This window comes from Chelonia mydas, chromosome 14, assembly GCF_015237465.2.
Source record: "Chelonia mydas isolate rCheMyd1 chromosome 14, rCheMyd1.pri.v2, whole genome shotgun sequence".
Classification (NCBI taxonomy): Eukaryota; Metazoa; Chordata; order Testudines; family Cheloniidae; genus Chelonia; species Chelonia mydas.
This window is the reverse complement of record NC_051254.2, coordinates 38,240,120-38,255,420: the sequence shown is the minus strand read 5'-3', so window position 1 is coordinate 38,255,420 and position 15,301 is coordinate 38,240,120. Positions and strand designations below refer to the sequence as shown.

The following is a 15,301-nucleotide window of genomic DNA, read 5'->3' as shown; positions in this document are numbered from 1 at the left end:
GGGGGGCGGCTCTGGGGGGAGGATCGCGGGGCTCAGGCCCGGCCGCAGGAAGTGACTCGCGGCCGCTGCGGGGACTCCGGCTCCCAGGCTCCCGGCGAGATCCCCGAGCCCCGGCGGCTGGTGCTGGGAGCCCGGAGCCCGGGCTGCAGCCGGGAGAGGGGAACCTCCAGCCGGGCCCTTCCCGCTGCTCCCCGGGAGCCTCTCCCAGGGCAGAGCCCCCAGCCCGGCCAGGGCCCCTTCCCGGCCCGGCCCCTGCCCCGGGGGGCCCCGCTCGGAGGGAAGGTAAGAGAGACCCGCCCCCCCCCCGTCACCCCCGGGCTGCAGGGGGCGGGTTTGGCCCCGGGCTGCTCCCCGCGGAGCTGGCTGCGATTCCCTGCCCCGGGCCCGGGAAAGCTGCCGCCAGCTCCCGGTGTGTGCGGGGCGGGGGGAGCCCGGCCGGGCCCTGCTGGGAAAGTGACGTGGGGGGGACTGAGGGGGAAGAACCGGGGTACAGGCCCCGCCGGGTAGGCCGGAGGGGGAAACCCAGGAAAGGGGCTGCAGAGGGGATAAAAGTTCCCCCAGATGGGCTGAGCCAGCTGCAGTGGTTGCAAAAATGGGGGGCATTGGGGCTTTTCCTCCCCCCTTTCCTAGGATTTTAGCACCCATCTCCCAGGGCCGTGTCCTTAGGCCCAGTGCATCGTAGTGCGGGGACAGGGGGGCTCTTCCAGCCATAAGATGTTACTGAGATGCTAGAGGGGACTTGATCCAGTGAAATATTTACAGACCCCCCCCCCTCCCCCCCGCCCAGATCTCACTGTCACACCTGCTTTGAGTGTTTAAAAGAATCCGGGTCTCAGTTTCTGTGTCTGCATAAAGCCACCCAGCGCTTCATCCGTGTGTCCTAGCCCCTGTCCCTGTCCCCCTGAGTTGGACTCCCCTTGGAATCCAGTCTGGGCAGTTTCACTCCTTTACATTAGTTCCTTCTGAAAATATTCTTTTTATTACTCTGAGCTCTTCATCCTAAACTTCATTAGCATTGTGCGGAGGGACATCATTCTGCCATGGTATTCCTATTTTAATGGCATATAATCATGGGGAATATTAATACTTGTGATCACATCTCAGGGTGACACTGGAACAGTTCCTGTTTCTATTGCAATGTTGTAAATTGAGTTCAGTGCTGACTGATTTCATGGGCTGGTCTGAAAACTCCTTCAATTTCCTTTGCTTTAGCCAATTGTTACTTTGTCTCTCTATCCAGCACCCTCGTGCTTTATCCCATGTCCCATTTATGTACAGAACTTGGTTCCCAAATATTCACTAATGGCCAGAAGTTTCAAGGTTAAAGGCACCTAGATACTTTGTAATATTCCACTAGTGGCCGAAATCCTTTTAAAAATCTGTCCCTAAGGGCCTTAGAGTGTCTCCTATACAGGGCTTCTCAAAAGGAACTTTCTGTGGTATTTTTTTTAATTAAGCATAGATATGAAACCGCAAGACAGATTGACAACCCCAAGAATTCAAACCCCATGGGTTATGAACCGAACAGTCTAGAATTGAAAGAAAGAAAGAAAGAAAGAAAGAAAGGTTTTTCTTTTATTATCGTTTTGTGTCTGAGCCTTTGGGGTGTACTAGCTACATAGCTTTCCTGCTACCCCTTCCAAAGGGTCCATACCTCTAGAATGGTTGTACAATCCTGTAACATTTGATGCCATTTTACACTTCCAGGAACATGTGATTCCCCTCCCCCACTTGCAATTGAAAATTGATTTTAAAACCTTATTTCCGTAAGTAACCCTCCATCCTGCACCCTTGGAAGTACCCACTTGACTTTTCTCTGACTTCATTTATTGCATCATCGATGTGGATTTTTCTACCACATTGTTTGTACTTCTAATGGCCTATTTAAGTTCCCAGCCCTTTATGGATACATTTCAGGGATGTTCTTCCTTCTGGCACATGTACCGATTTGTATGGCCAAAGTCAAATCATTTTTAAAAGGAATTGCTCTGTTTCTCCTTTGCATTGGTCAGCCCGGGGGACACCGTGCTGACCTCACCCTTTCCTTTATGTTTTCGCAGTGGGCTAGCTAATGCGGGTTAATTGCCCCATGGTAAATACGCCCATTTTCTTATAGATGCAGACTCTACAGCTGATTCCGATAGTAAATGACCCATTATTGTTCATGGCCTGAAAACTCTGATCCTGATTGGGTGACTACTACTCCTGTTCCTTTGCCAAGCACGGCCTCTGAATGCCTGCGCCTGTTTGTGGAGGCATCATGGAAAAGAAATGAAAACATTTAAAACTAAAGAATTAGCACTCTGCCACCACCACCAATTTCCCACATTCCCTTTCCTTTATTTTCTCACAGCTTGTCTGCATGGTCTGATGCTAACAGTGTAAAGTTAATGCAAATAAATCCCAGGGCTTCAAACCCCTGTGTGGATGCTCTCATTCAGAAGTAAGCTGGCCTTAATTTCGACAGTGGCAGTCAGGGCAACCACAGACAAGTGCAGGAGACCTTCCTCCCAACACTGTAAATAGTCAGGCCTTAGATGTAGATTTTTCTACAACATTGTTCGTACTTCTAATGGCCTATGTTTTACCATTTTTGTTGTGATCCATTTCAGGGATGTTCTTCGTTTTGACACGTGTACTGGTTTGTACGGCCAAAGTCGAAGAATTTTTAAAATGAATTGTTCTATGTGTTCGTTGCATTGGTCAGGCCGGGGGACACAGTGTGCTGGCCTCACCCTTTCCTTTATGTTTTCACAGAGGGCTAGCTAATGCAGGGTAGGTACCCCATGTGAATAACACCCATTTTCTTCTAGACACAGACTATGCTGCTGACTCTTATGTTAAATGACCCGTTATTGTTCATGGGCTGAAAACTCTGATGCTGATTGTGTGTCTCCTGCTCCTGTGCCAGGTGCTGCATCTGAATGTCTGCACCCATTTGTGGGGGTGTCATGGAAAACAAATTAAATCTTTTAAAAGTAAAAGAATTAGCAGAGTCTCCCCTAGCCCCCCTAACCAATTTCTCTTATTCCCTTCCCTTTACTTCTTCAGGGCTTGTCTGCGTGGTCTGATGTTAAAGGTGTGAAGTTAATCCACATGAATTCCAGAGCTTTAAACCCCTGTGTGGACGCTCTCATTCAGAAGTAAGGTGGCCTTAATTTTGACTTTGGCAGTCAGGACAGCCGCAGACCAGTGCAGGAGACCTTCCCCCTGCAACACTATAAATCATCAGGTCTTTGATCACTTCTTGAATATTTTTCAAGTATTGTATAGTCCAGGTGTAACCCAGATGCGATTTTGCAAGTCCAAAGAGAAGCAGTGGGGCGCTCATCTCATCTTCCCTGAATGTTCCCTTGTGTAGAAACGCCATTAGGATATTTCCCAGGTATCAGCTTTGGTCTGACAGAATTTCAGTACATGGGTTGAGGTGGAAATGTAAGGTGATCTCGCTCCTCTTCTCTCTCCTGCAAAGGACAGGACACCCTTCATGAGCAGGAGGGCGAAGGCCGGATAGTGTCACGGTAGGTCCTGCTGTGAGCACAGAGGGTATTGGCCTGGCTGCTCGGTGATCCCCTTTGTAAGGAACACAGACCAAATGGCGGCACTCTTGTCCCATGGGAGAGAACTATAAAGACTCCTTTGATCTCTTGCCCTGGTGAGAGTGTGCCCTGAGGGAGACACACTGCACCAGAGTCCTGCCTGGCTTCATTCAGAGCCGTTATAGAGCATGGAGACTGTGACTGTCCTAAATACCTATCTCCCCTCCAAGCTCTGATTGCCTCAGCTCTTAGGTGAGTAAAGAAGGAGTGGCCATGACAGGTGCCATGTGCCCAATGAAAACATCCGATGCAGCTTTGGAAACAAATACAGAGCATGTCTGGTAACTGCCCCTCCCTACTTCTGGATGCTTTGGAGCAAGATCAGCCCTGTGCTGAGACACAGCATGACAATGTGTGAAGTGAGCTTAGTATATTTTTGTTACACCTGCCAGACTGTGCCTCACACCTTTGTGAGCATCACACTCACAGACTCACCGACATGACCATCCTCACAGGGGCAGCCCATCCATATAGGCGAACTAGGCAGTCATCTAGGGTGCCAAGTTAAATGGGGCACCAAATCTGAGGGAAAAAATAAAATAAAAAAAATTTAAAAACCCCGAAAAAGATGAAAAAAATACAAATAAAATAACAAAGATGTCATTATTTCAATTCCTGTTCGTGTACGGAGGGAATATGAATTATAATTCATTTCTCTACATTTCTGAGAATTTATTAATATGTCAAATATTTTATTTACTGCAAAAATAATTAATATTTTAGCAATTTTTTTCCAATTTTGATAAGCAATAACTCAGCCACAATGAAACACTTCCGCCAGTCGCAAGAGCTGCAATGCTAGTGACACCTAACTGGAATATACATCAAGGTCGCATAGCCGGAAATTCATGTAGAGCGGAGATATCGTGAGTTGATACATGTCAAACGGTCATTTTAACACGTCACAGGTAGATGGTTAAGAATTGAGCGAATACTGTGGAAAATTGTGTTTCTTGGTGCCAAAGAATAAAGAATAACGTCTTTCAGCATTATAAATCCAAAATGTGAGTATCTTTAAGCGTTGTTAAACCTTAGCGTTATTATCGAGCTGTATAATTATGAACTTTTTTTTGTTATAACTGGTTCACATGTAATAAATAAGGTCCATAAAAGAAAAGTAACCGTGTTAATGCTTAATAAACTACGAAAGTCATGACGTCACCCTCCAAGCGGGTAACCGTGAGGAAGGGGATTACTTTCCAAACAACGAGTGTTGGGTTATAACGTCAAAAAAGGTCATTTTGTTTCCATGTACATGTAAATGCTGTAACTAACTGTTTTAATAGGTAAGTGAGTTATATTACTAATCACTGAACCTTTAAGCAGTGAAAAGACGTGTTGGGATGGCTGCAATGTGGTTTAAATCGCCAACCATGTGGTGGGTTTGTCAGCCATCCTTAACGCTATCATGCTTGCAGTGGGGGTCACAGTACATAACAATATTCAAATGTCCCATAGCGGAAAGAGGAAAAAGAAAACCCTCAGGAGCTGAGTATTGGAAACGAAAGGCTGAGATGGAAAAGGACCAAGCAAAACAGCAGGGATCCTTCCAGAAATATCTTCTCTTTAATCCAAATAAAGATGGAAGCAGTTCACAGCATCCAGGTGAAGGACTTTTACTTGGAGAGGAAGTTAGTTCACATCCGCATGAAAGCAGTTTGGAACATCAAGATGACGGAAACTTACTTCTAGATGAAGGCAGCTCACAGCATCAGACTGATATGGAAGTGGAGAAAATTTATTCACCTTCAGAGAGACATGCAGAAATTGAAATAAATGAAGTAGAAGGAAGAAAGGATGAGGAAGTTACAAACAATTTATAGTATGGGGAGCCAGTTTCATTGCCCACATGTGATGACTGGGTGCGGCAAATTCTCGTGGAACATGGACCCGAACAAGTTCATGAATTTCCCTTCCGTAAGGATGGAAATAAAAGAAAATTCTCTGCTCAGCATTACAAGAGGAAACTCATTAAGGGGGAAGAAATTCATCAAAACTGTTTACAATATTCAGTGCCGAAGGACTCTGTGTTTTGCGTTTGCTGCAAGTTGTTTAGAAATCAAGCAATTGGTACACCACTTACTAAAAAAAGAAAAGGAGGACTTGTGGCACCTTAGAGACTAACAGATTTATTTAGTTTCTAAGGTGCCACAAGTACTCCTTTTCTTTTTGCGAATACAGACTAACACGGCTGCTACTCTGAAACCTGTCACTTACTGAGAATGGTTCGAAGGACTGGAAAAACATACCTTCAGTTCTCTCTTCACATGAAAGAAGTACAGAACATTTGCAATGTTTTCACAATTGGAAAGAACTTGAATTATGATTGAAAAAAGGAAAAACTATCAATGAAGAGAATTTATTTGTGATCAAGGAAAAAGAAGAATATTGGCAACAAATATTAGAGCATCTCATTGCTTTAGTGAGATTTCTCAGTGGGCAAAATTTAGCATTCTGCAGCCACGGTAGAAATGAAAAATTATAACTCCAGGTAATGGAAACTTTTTAAAATGTGTTGAATACCTAGCTTTGTTTGATCCAGTCATGAAGGAGCATCTACGTAAAATAACTGATCATGAAACACAGGTTCATTACTTAGGAAAAAATATGCAGAATGAACTGATTCAAATCCTAGCAAATGCCATTAAAAAGAAAATTGTAGCAGCTGCCCATTCTCCAAAATACTTTACAATAATACTGGACTGTACACCCGATGTGAGTCATGTTGAACAAATGACGATGATCATTCGTTTTGTGGACATGGAAAAGTCTGCGGATGAAGATAATGTTGAAGTGCTCATAAAGGAACATTTTTTGGGTTTCGTACCATTGAAGGCGACAACTGGAGCATTTATGACTGAAACGATTCTACAAGAGCTTGAAACAATGTCATTATCTGTTGAAAACTTACGTGGCCAAGGCTATGAAAATGGGAGTAATATGACGGGTAAAGACAATGGTGTGCAAAGGAGAATAATGGAAATCAGTCCTAGGGCCTTTTTCGTTCCTTGCAGCGCGCATTCTCTGAAATTGATTGTCAGTGTTGCTGCTAGATGCTATTTGGAGGCAAGGAGTTTCTTGGACCTGGCGCAACGTGTTTATGTGTTTTTTCTCAGGCTCAACATGCCGTTGGTATATTCTGACTCGCCATGTGAATTCTCTAACTGTGAAACCACTTAGACAAGATGGGAGAGTCGCATTGATGCTTTGAAGCCTCTTCGCTATGAATTTGGAAACATTTATGATGCCTTAATTGAAATTTGTGATGATACTACCTTTACTGGATCATCTGGCAACACGGCACATTCAGATGCAGATTCTCTTGCAAATGGCCTTTCCAAGTTCAAATTTGTGACTTCACTTATTTTGTTGTATAATATCCTTTTCGAGATTAACCTCAGTAGTAAGCAGCTTCAGGAAAAGAACCTGAACATACACTCTGCTATCAAAAACTGCAGAAAACTAAAAATATTCTGGAGGAATTCAGAAATGATGAAGGGTTCGAAAGAACACTGGTAAATTCTCTCAAGCTTGCTGAAGAAATAGACTTTCTGACAGAATTTGAACCAGAGCCAGTTCGCATTTGGCAAAAGAAACAGCAGTTTTCGTATGAAGGACGAGACACACCCATTCAGAACCCAAAACAAAGGTTCAAAGTGAATTTCTACTTCACAGTCCTTGATACTTCTATTCACTCGGTTGACGAAATATTTCAACAGATGCAGCAGCTAGAGTCAGGATTTGGCTTTCTGTATGATATCCACAGCTTGCAAAAGAAAACAGCAAAACAGATAAGAGAATTTTGTATAAAACTGGAGTCGGCATTGACTCATGAAAATTCAAAAGACATTGATGCTACAGATTTGTGTAGTGAGCTTCAGGATTTTTCAAGAGGACTTAGGAAACATTCCACTCCTGAAGAAGTACTGAACTTTGTTTATGAAAATAAACTCTCAGACAGTTTTCCAAACATCTTTATAGCTCTACGCATTCTTTTAATTTTGCCAGTTTCCGTAGCTAGTGGGGAATGTAGCTTCTCAAAGTTAAAATTGATAAAAAAATATCTGCATTAAATATGGTGCAAGAGAGACTTGCTGGACTTTCAACAATGTCTATAGAGCATGAAATAGCTGGAAAACTGTTTCTAAGGGTATGTCTCTGGGTAGTGATCGCTCTATCGGGGGTCGATTTATCGCGTCTAGTCTAGTCGCGATAAATCAATCCCCGATCGCTCTGCCGTCGACTCTGGTGCTCCACCGCCACAAGAGGTGGAAGTGGAGTTGACGGGGGAGCGGCAGCAGTTGACCCCACGCCATGAAGATGCCGTGGTAAGTCTATTGAGGTATCTCAACGTAGCTAAAGTTGCGTACCTTACATCGAGTCCCCACTCCCCCTCCAGTTTAGACCAAGGCTAAAAGAACTAGTGTCTGAATTTTCAAAACTTAAAGCGAGAAAAGTCATGTTTTAAGAGCACAGAGTGTTTCTTATTCTGAGTGTTTTGTAAATACAGGTTAAAGTTCATTGAAGAGTTTTCTTACTTCTTTCTTTATTGGATGTGGTGGTAATGGCAGTTAAAGCAGGATGGCATAATGGATGATTTTGGATTTGTAATAATAAAAATTATAGTTAACATTTTTAATACATTTTTATTTGAAATCAGAATGAAATATCATCTAGCTGTCATGTACAAATCTATTCTGAAAATTTCGTGTCTCTGTTTTATCTGATCTCAGAAACATTAGTTGGACAGAAGGACAAACCGAATAATTAAGCCTCTGTTTAAAAGAAAACACTTAAAAAATGTTAAAAGGAAAAAAGGGGCAAAATGTTTCCCAGTTTACCAAAAACCTCAGCCTAGATCTGCTGTGGGCGTTTGGGGGTGGGGGCGCCGATTGCATGGTTCGCCCAGGGCACCAGTTGCTGGCAGCTAGTCTAGGGCCGCCCCTACATCCTCATGTATGACAGGGGTAACAGACAATGCTGCCTAAGTTACATTTCCCTGGCAGAGCCTAGTTACAAGGGAAATATCCACAGGCAACCCCCTCCCTTCCCGCACACACACTGCTCCCAGCTTCCGTTGGATTTTTTAAAAAAAGAGACAAACTCATGATCTTTGGGGCTCTGATTCCTGAGTGTTCAGGGCTGCCCTTGGTCTTGGTCTGATTTCCAGGCAGGTTTTAGACCTCAGCCAAACCGGAGTCAGACCGGAGTCACTGCTGACTCTGGCAGGGGGTGAGTGCAGATGGGCCAATGGGATCAGCCTCCGCCTGCCTGTCCCTGGAGGCTGCCGGGGGATTCCAGGGCAGCTCATTCTTCAGGTGTTGCCACCAGAGGGCTCTGGCTATTGCTAAGGGAGAGGGGTTTACACTGCAATGGGGGGCAATCCCTCAAAATGGCCCCTTTGATTCTGCTCTTTTTCTAGCATTTGGCTTAGAAATGCTGTTACTGGGAGGGTCTAAAGAGCCTGGGGGGAATCAGGGTGTGACATGGACTGAAGCCCCTTCTGTAACCTCCCCCATCGCCCCTCTCGCCCCTACAGACTGAGGAATCACATCCACGTTTTGCTCCAGATCATCCCGTCTTCCAGGAGACAGGGAAGGGAAATGGCTGTGATGGAGCCAGCTCAGGTAGGGGATTTTCAGGGAGTTGCTGGGCAGGGGGAGGGAGAGGCAGGGAGAAGACAGGGTGTGAGAAACCTGCTGATTTTCTGAGTAGGACCATTGGTGATGGGGAGGGAGGGACATTCGCCCATTTCAAAAACAGGACACAACCCCCCTGCACAGGGCTGGAGCCTGAACCCACTAGCCAGAGGCTGCTGGGAAATAAGAAGGCAAGCGCTTAGGATTCCTGTCCCCATCCCCGGCTCAGAGCTCTGCTTCCCGTCTCAGCCTGTGACTGGCAGGCGTGTGGGAAATTAGAAGACCCTGCCCTGCTCCGTATGCTGGGGGGACAGGGAGCTCTCACCTACTCCCCACCGCCTGAAGCCTCCTGGCTGCTTTGAGCAGGGTGGGGGTGGGATTCTTCTACTCTGGCCCTCCCAGAGCTTCACTTTTTTTTTCCTTTCCTGTGAATAGCAGGATTGTGGCTGGGGCAGCAGGTGTTGATTGGGGGACTCTTGTTGTTTCAGATGCTGGTGACCTTCGAGGAGGTGGCTGTGTATTTCACCCAGGGGCAGGGGGCTCTGCTGGACCCCGCTCAGAGAGCCCTCTACAGGGACGTCATGCAGGAGAACTACAAGACGGTGACCTCGCTGGGTAAGGGATTCCCGTCCCCTTGGTTATTAGAAGCCATTGAGTTTGTATGTATGAATCTCGTCAGGTTCTTCCCTCGTCAGTTAGATCAGAGGGGAATGTTTTGCATAATGAACAGTTGCCCTGTGCGAGAGACTTGCATCTCCTTGCCCTCTCCAGTGAGACATGGTGTCAGAACTGAATGGACATGCTAGCTCATCCCCACCCCTCCATCTTTCAAAGGGGCAGAATTCATTCGTTGTCCTTTCTGTATTGATCCCATTCACACACACAATCCTTGTTTTACTCCCTTCTTGGGAATAGCTCCAGCTGTTGGGAAGGCTTAGAAGTAGGCAGGGGTTTAACACCAGAGCTGTGTGTGTGTGTCAGCAAGACCCCTAGACTGCGCAGATCCTGGGAACACCTAGTGAGAGTGTAAAAATTCTCCTCACCTCCCCAGACGTCTGCCTCTCCCAAGGGGGCTCAGTGACCATGTTCCCGTCCTCTTGGGTTCCATGTTCCCCCGCAGAGCACAGGGACAGGTTCCGCTCACAGAATGTCCTTCGTGACAGACGCGCTTTCAATCCTCCGTGCACCCTGATCTGGTCTGATTTTCCTTCGCCCCCGCACAGGATTCCCCCTTCCCAAACCTGAGCTCATCTCCCGCCTGGAACGAGGGGAAGAGCCGTGGGTCCCGGATCTCCAGGCCTGCGAGGAAAGAGAGAGCCTGAGAGGGGCCCGCACAGGTGAGGACTGACACTGAAATCATCTGGGGAATGAAGAAAAAGTTGAGAATCCTTAAAATGTGTTGTGAGTAAGCACCCTCAGTTCTTCCTCATGTCACCCAGGGCAGCACTGTAGTCAGCAGATATTGCTCACGGCTTTCCACCTGTCCTGTTAGCTGCAGGAGTTTCCTTCCTGTCTCTCCTTCCCTGTGAGTGTTTGTGTGGGATGTGGAGGCAAAATCCAATTGCTCAGTATTCGCAACTGTAGTGTGTCGCGTTTTCCCTCGGTGCTATTCTTCTTTCTCCCCAGCACAATGACTCCTGTCTGAATTGTCTCTCTTTCCTGGCAGGTGATGAGAGAGTGAGTGAAAACAAGGAGGAGAATGATCATGAGGAAGTTCCCGGGGAAGTGGAACCACAGGGGACCTCTGTGCAAAGAGCTGAAGGGAATTTTTCCCAATGCTGGCAACAGGGAGAAGTCTGGGGAAATTGGCACAGGTCAGAGAGGCTGCAGGGAAACCACCCAAGGAAGAAAGTGGATGAATTTATTAAATGTGGGGGAGGAGACAAGGATCCCATAACCCAGCAGACAATTTCCAAGGAAGACAAACCCTATGAATGCCTCAGTTATGGGGAAGGATTCATTCTGAGATCACATCAGACAATCCATATTGGAGAGAAACCACTTCAATGCTTGGACTGTGGGGAAAGCTTCAATAATCGCTCAGCCCTGAATAACCATGGGAGAAGCCACAGAAGAGAGAAACCCTCTCAATGCCTCGAGTGCGGGAAATGTTTCATTTGGAAGTCAGAACTAATTAGACATCAGCTAAGCCACACAGGAGAGAGACCCCATAAGTGCTTAGACTGTGGGAAAAGTTTCAGCTGGAAATCAGTCCTTGTTAATCATCAGGCAATCCACACAGGAGAGAGACCCCATAAGTGCTTGGACTGTGGGAAAAGTTTCAGTCGGAGGTCAGTCCTTGTTAATCATCAGAGAATCCACACAGGGGAGAGACCCCACAAGTGCGTGGACTGTGGGATAAGTTTCACATGGAGGTCAGACCTTATTAATCATGAGAGAATCCACACAGGAGAGAGACCCCACAAGTGTTTAGACTGTGGAAAAAGTTTCACACGGAGGTCAGTCCTTGTTAAACATCAGGCAACCCACACAGGAGAGAGACCCTATAAGTGTTTAGACTGTGGGAAAAGTTTCACACGCATGTCAGACCTTGTTAGACATCAGTCAGTCCACACAGGAGAGAGACCCCACAAGTGCTTGGACCATGGGGAAATTTCACACAGAGATCATACCTCATTAAACATGAGAGAATCCACACAGGATCTAAACTTCTCTGACACAGGGACAGAAGGTATTAAGGAAATTGCATGTAATTGACCTAGAGTCAACCTTTAGAGACATGTTAGAAAAGTGTGTCCTCGTTAGATAAACTAGAGCTTCAAAAGGTAAACGTGTATTGTTAAAGACATGGAAGAAGATGATAACTGAAGGAGTCTTTGTTTAGCTATATCTTGTTAGAGGTTAACAGTGGAAATAAACGGTTGCTGTCTAGGGCTGTATTCTGTGAATTCAGAGATCAAAAGGGAATATTAACATTTAGATAAAACTTGGTTGTAATAATGTCACTGTTTGTCTCCTGAAAGTTTGTCGTAAACTGTCTATGAACGGCTTTATGGAGAATCACCTGATGTTAATCCATGTAATTAATTACCAGTGATCTTTAGGAAATAGAAGGTTACTTCAAAAGCCTATTGTTCAGCCAAGGACCGTGTGCTCTCATGACGCTGCAAAGATAATCCTTTCTTCTCTGATCTGCCTAACCTGTATACGGGGGGAGTGTGAATTGGAAGACGGAGATCTCCAGTCCCATCTGGACCGCCCTGACATTGAAATTGGACATTGGACTAGAACTTGATGAAATGATTCTGTAAAGGACTCTTTGCAATTCTAAAGCATCAGCTGTACAATGAAACTGAGCTAAGGACTCTATGCATGTCTCTGTGTATAATGATCTTTTCACCAGCACACTCTTGAAGTGAGCTGTAGCTCACGAAAGCTTATGCGCAAATAAATTGGTTAGTCTCTAAGGTGCCACAAGTCCTCCTTTTCTTTCTTCTTTTAATAAAACTTAGTTGAGTCAATAAGAATTGGCTGTAAGCGTGTATTAGGGTAAGAACTGAAGTATTCCTTAACTTGGTGGATAATGTATAGGATCCTTTGGGATTGGTGGAACTTTTTAATGTGATGAATAAGATTTTCAGCAGTCCCCATCACGTTGAAGTGGGCTGTCTGGGAGGGAGCCCAAGGCGGGGTTGCTTTAAGGGAACTGTGCTTTGGCCTCTGTGTAGCAGTACGGTATTGTAGAAGCTGCTTTGTTGGTGGCTTGGTGAATCTAAGTACTGGAATAGCCACCAGTTTTGAGGATTGTCAGCCCCATTCTTCGCAGTTTGCCCTAATTGAGTGATCTCATTGTGGCCACCCGGGATCCTGGTCACAACTTCATAAATGCCTTGCCTGTGGGGAAAGTTTCATTCAGCCATCGTGGCTCCCAACCCCCTGTGGATGGGGGGGGGGATGCCCTGCATTTCCCCAGCCCACGGTGTCGGGGGGCAGGGGGAAATCCCCTGCTGCTCCGCAGCCACTTCGGGTGGTGGGGAAACACCCCCGCAGCTCACAAGCCACCACTGGGCACATGCCACCTGGCCTGGCTGCTCCCTCTTTACTCACCTGAGAGCTGAGGCAATCACAGCTTGGACAGGAGACAGGAGTTTAGGACAGTCACCATCTCCATGCTCTGGCATGGCTCTGAATGAAGCCAGGCAGGACTCTGGTGCAGCGTGTCTCCCTCAGGGCACATTCTCACCAGGGCAAGAGATCAAAGGAGTCTTTATAGTTCACTCCCATGGGACAAGAGTGTGGCCACTTGGTCTGTGTTCCTGTTAAAGGGGATCACCGAGCAGCCAGGCCAATGCTCTTCGTGCACACAGCAGGATCTACCATGACACTATCCGGCCTTCGCCCTCCTGCTCATGAAGGATGTCCTGTCCTTTGCAGGAGAGAGAAGAGGAGCATGTGGGTTACACCTGGACTATAGAATACTTTAAAAATGTTCAAGAAGTGATCAAAGATCTGATGATTTATAGTGCTGGGGGGGAAGGTCTCCTGCACTGGTCTGTGACTGTCCTGACTGCCAATGTCAAAATTAAGGCTACCTTACTTCTGAATGAGATCATCCACACAGGGGTTTAAAGCTCTGGAATTCATGTGGATTAACTTAACACCTTTAAGATCAGACCACAAAGACAAGCCCTGTAGAAGTAAAGGGAAGGGAATAAGAGAAATTGGTTAGGGGGGCTGGGGGAGGCCACTAGTTGCATATTAGAAAATATCTAGGTGCCTTGAACCTTGAAACTTCTGGCCATTAGTGAATATTTGGGAACCAAGTTCTATACACAAATGGGACAGGAGAAAAAACACTAGGGTGCTGGACAGAGAGAGAAAATAACAATTGGCGAAAGCAAAGGAAATGGAAGGAGTTTTCAGACCAGCCCATGAAATCAGTCAGCACTGAACTCAAATTACAACATTGCAATAGAAACAGGAACTGTTACAGTGTCACCGTGAGATGTGATCACAACTATTAATATTTCCCATGATTATTTGCCATTAAAAATAGGAATTCCAGGGCACAGTGACATCCCCCCCCCCAACACTAATGAAGTTTAGGATCCAGAGCTTGGAATAATAAAAACGAGTATTTTTATAAGGAACGAGTCAAGGAGTGAAACTGCCCAGACTGGATTCCAAGGGGAGTCAAACTCAGGGGAACTGGGACAGGGGCTAGGACACACGGATGAAGCGCTGGGCGGCTTTAGGCAGACACAGAAACTGAGACCCGGATTCTTTTAAACACTCAAAGCAGGTGTGACAGTGAGATGGGGGGGGGGGCGGGGCTCCTGTAAATATTTCACTGAATCAAGTCCCCTCTAGCATTTCAGTTACATCTTATACAGGGGGGGAGAGCGGCCCTGTCCAGGCACCGAGATGCACTGGGCCTAAGGACAGGGCCCTGGGAAAAGGGAGCTGAGATCCCGGGAAAGGGGGGAGGAGAAACCCCAGTCCCTATTTTTGCAACTCCTGCAGCTGGTTCAACCCATCTGGGGCCAAACTTTATTCCCTCTGCCACCCCTCATTTCTGAGTTTCCACCTCCGCCCAGCCTGGCAGGGCCTGTGCCCCGGCTCTCACCCCCCCTTCCCCCCCCTCTGCTCCCCACGTGTCTCTGTCCCGGGTGCCCCGCACACGCCGGGAGCTGCGGCAGCTTTCCTGGGCCCGGGGCAGGGAATCGCAGCCAGCTCCGCAGGGAGCAGCCCGGGGCCAAACCCGCCCCCTGCAGCCCGGGGGTGACGGGGGGGGCGGGTCTCTCTTACCTTCCCTCCGAGCGGGGCCCCCCGGGGCAGGGGCCGGGCCGGGAAGGGGCCCTGGCCGGGCTGGGGGCTCTGCGCTGGGAGAGGCTCCCGGGGAGCAGCGGGCAGGGCCCAGCTGGAGGTTCCCCTCTCCCGGCTGCAGCCCGGGCTCCGGGCTCCCAGCACCAGCCGCCGGGGCTCGGGGATCTCGCCGGGAGCCGGAGTCCCCGCAGCGGCTGCGAGTCACTTCCTGCGGCCGGGCCTGAGCCCCGCGATCCTCCCCCAGAGCCGCCCCCCAGCCGCTCCTGGGTCCTAGCG

At 47.3% G+C, this 15,301-nt stretch overlaps 2 protein-coding genes and 1 long non-coding RNA gene across 11 annotated transcripts in view; 1 reads left to right on the top strand and 2 right to left on the bottom strand.

The window, feature by feature from the left end:
- The window catches only part of LOC102938599 (zinc finger protein 34-like), a 96,044-nt gene extending 83,378 nt beyond the window's left edge, over positions 1 to 12,666 (top strand). For 2 of the 4 annotated variants that reach the window (XM_043528225.1, XM_027819018.3), the window contains exons 2-5: positions 9,139 to 9,226; positions 9,727 to 9,853; positions 10,462 to 10,575; positions 10,905 to 12,666. In XM_043528225.1, the coding sequence (XP_043384160.1) occupies positions 9,203 to 9,226; positions 9,727 to 9,853; positions 10,462 to 10,575; positions 10,905 to 11,956 (1,317 nt within the window). In that variant the 5' untranslated portion in view covers positions 9,139 to 9,202 and the 3' untranslated portion in view covers positions 11,957 to 12,666. The other 2 variants (XM_043528224.1, XM_043528226.1) reach the window with 2 other exon arrangements.
- The window catches only part of LOC114022341 (zinc finger protein OZF), a 793,526-nt gene that overhangs the window by 761,494 nt on the left and 16,731 nt on the right, over positions 1 to 15,301 (bottom strand). The gene's annotated exons all lie outside the window — the stretch shown is intronic.
- Positions 2,320 to 15,227, bottom strand: LOC119567778. Its single transcript, XR_006285727.1, has 3 exons — positions 15,008 to 15,227; positions 10,282 to 10,537; positions 2,320 to 4,121 (listed from the first exon to the last, which is right to left on the bottom strand). It is a non-coding gene; the product is annotated as an uncharacterized LOC119567778 (long non-coding RNA).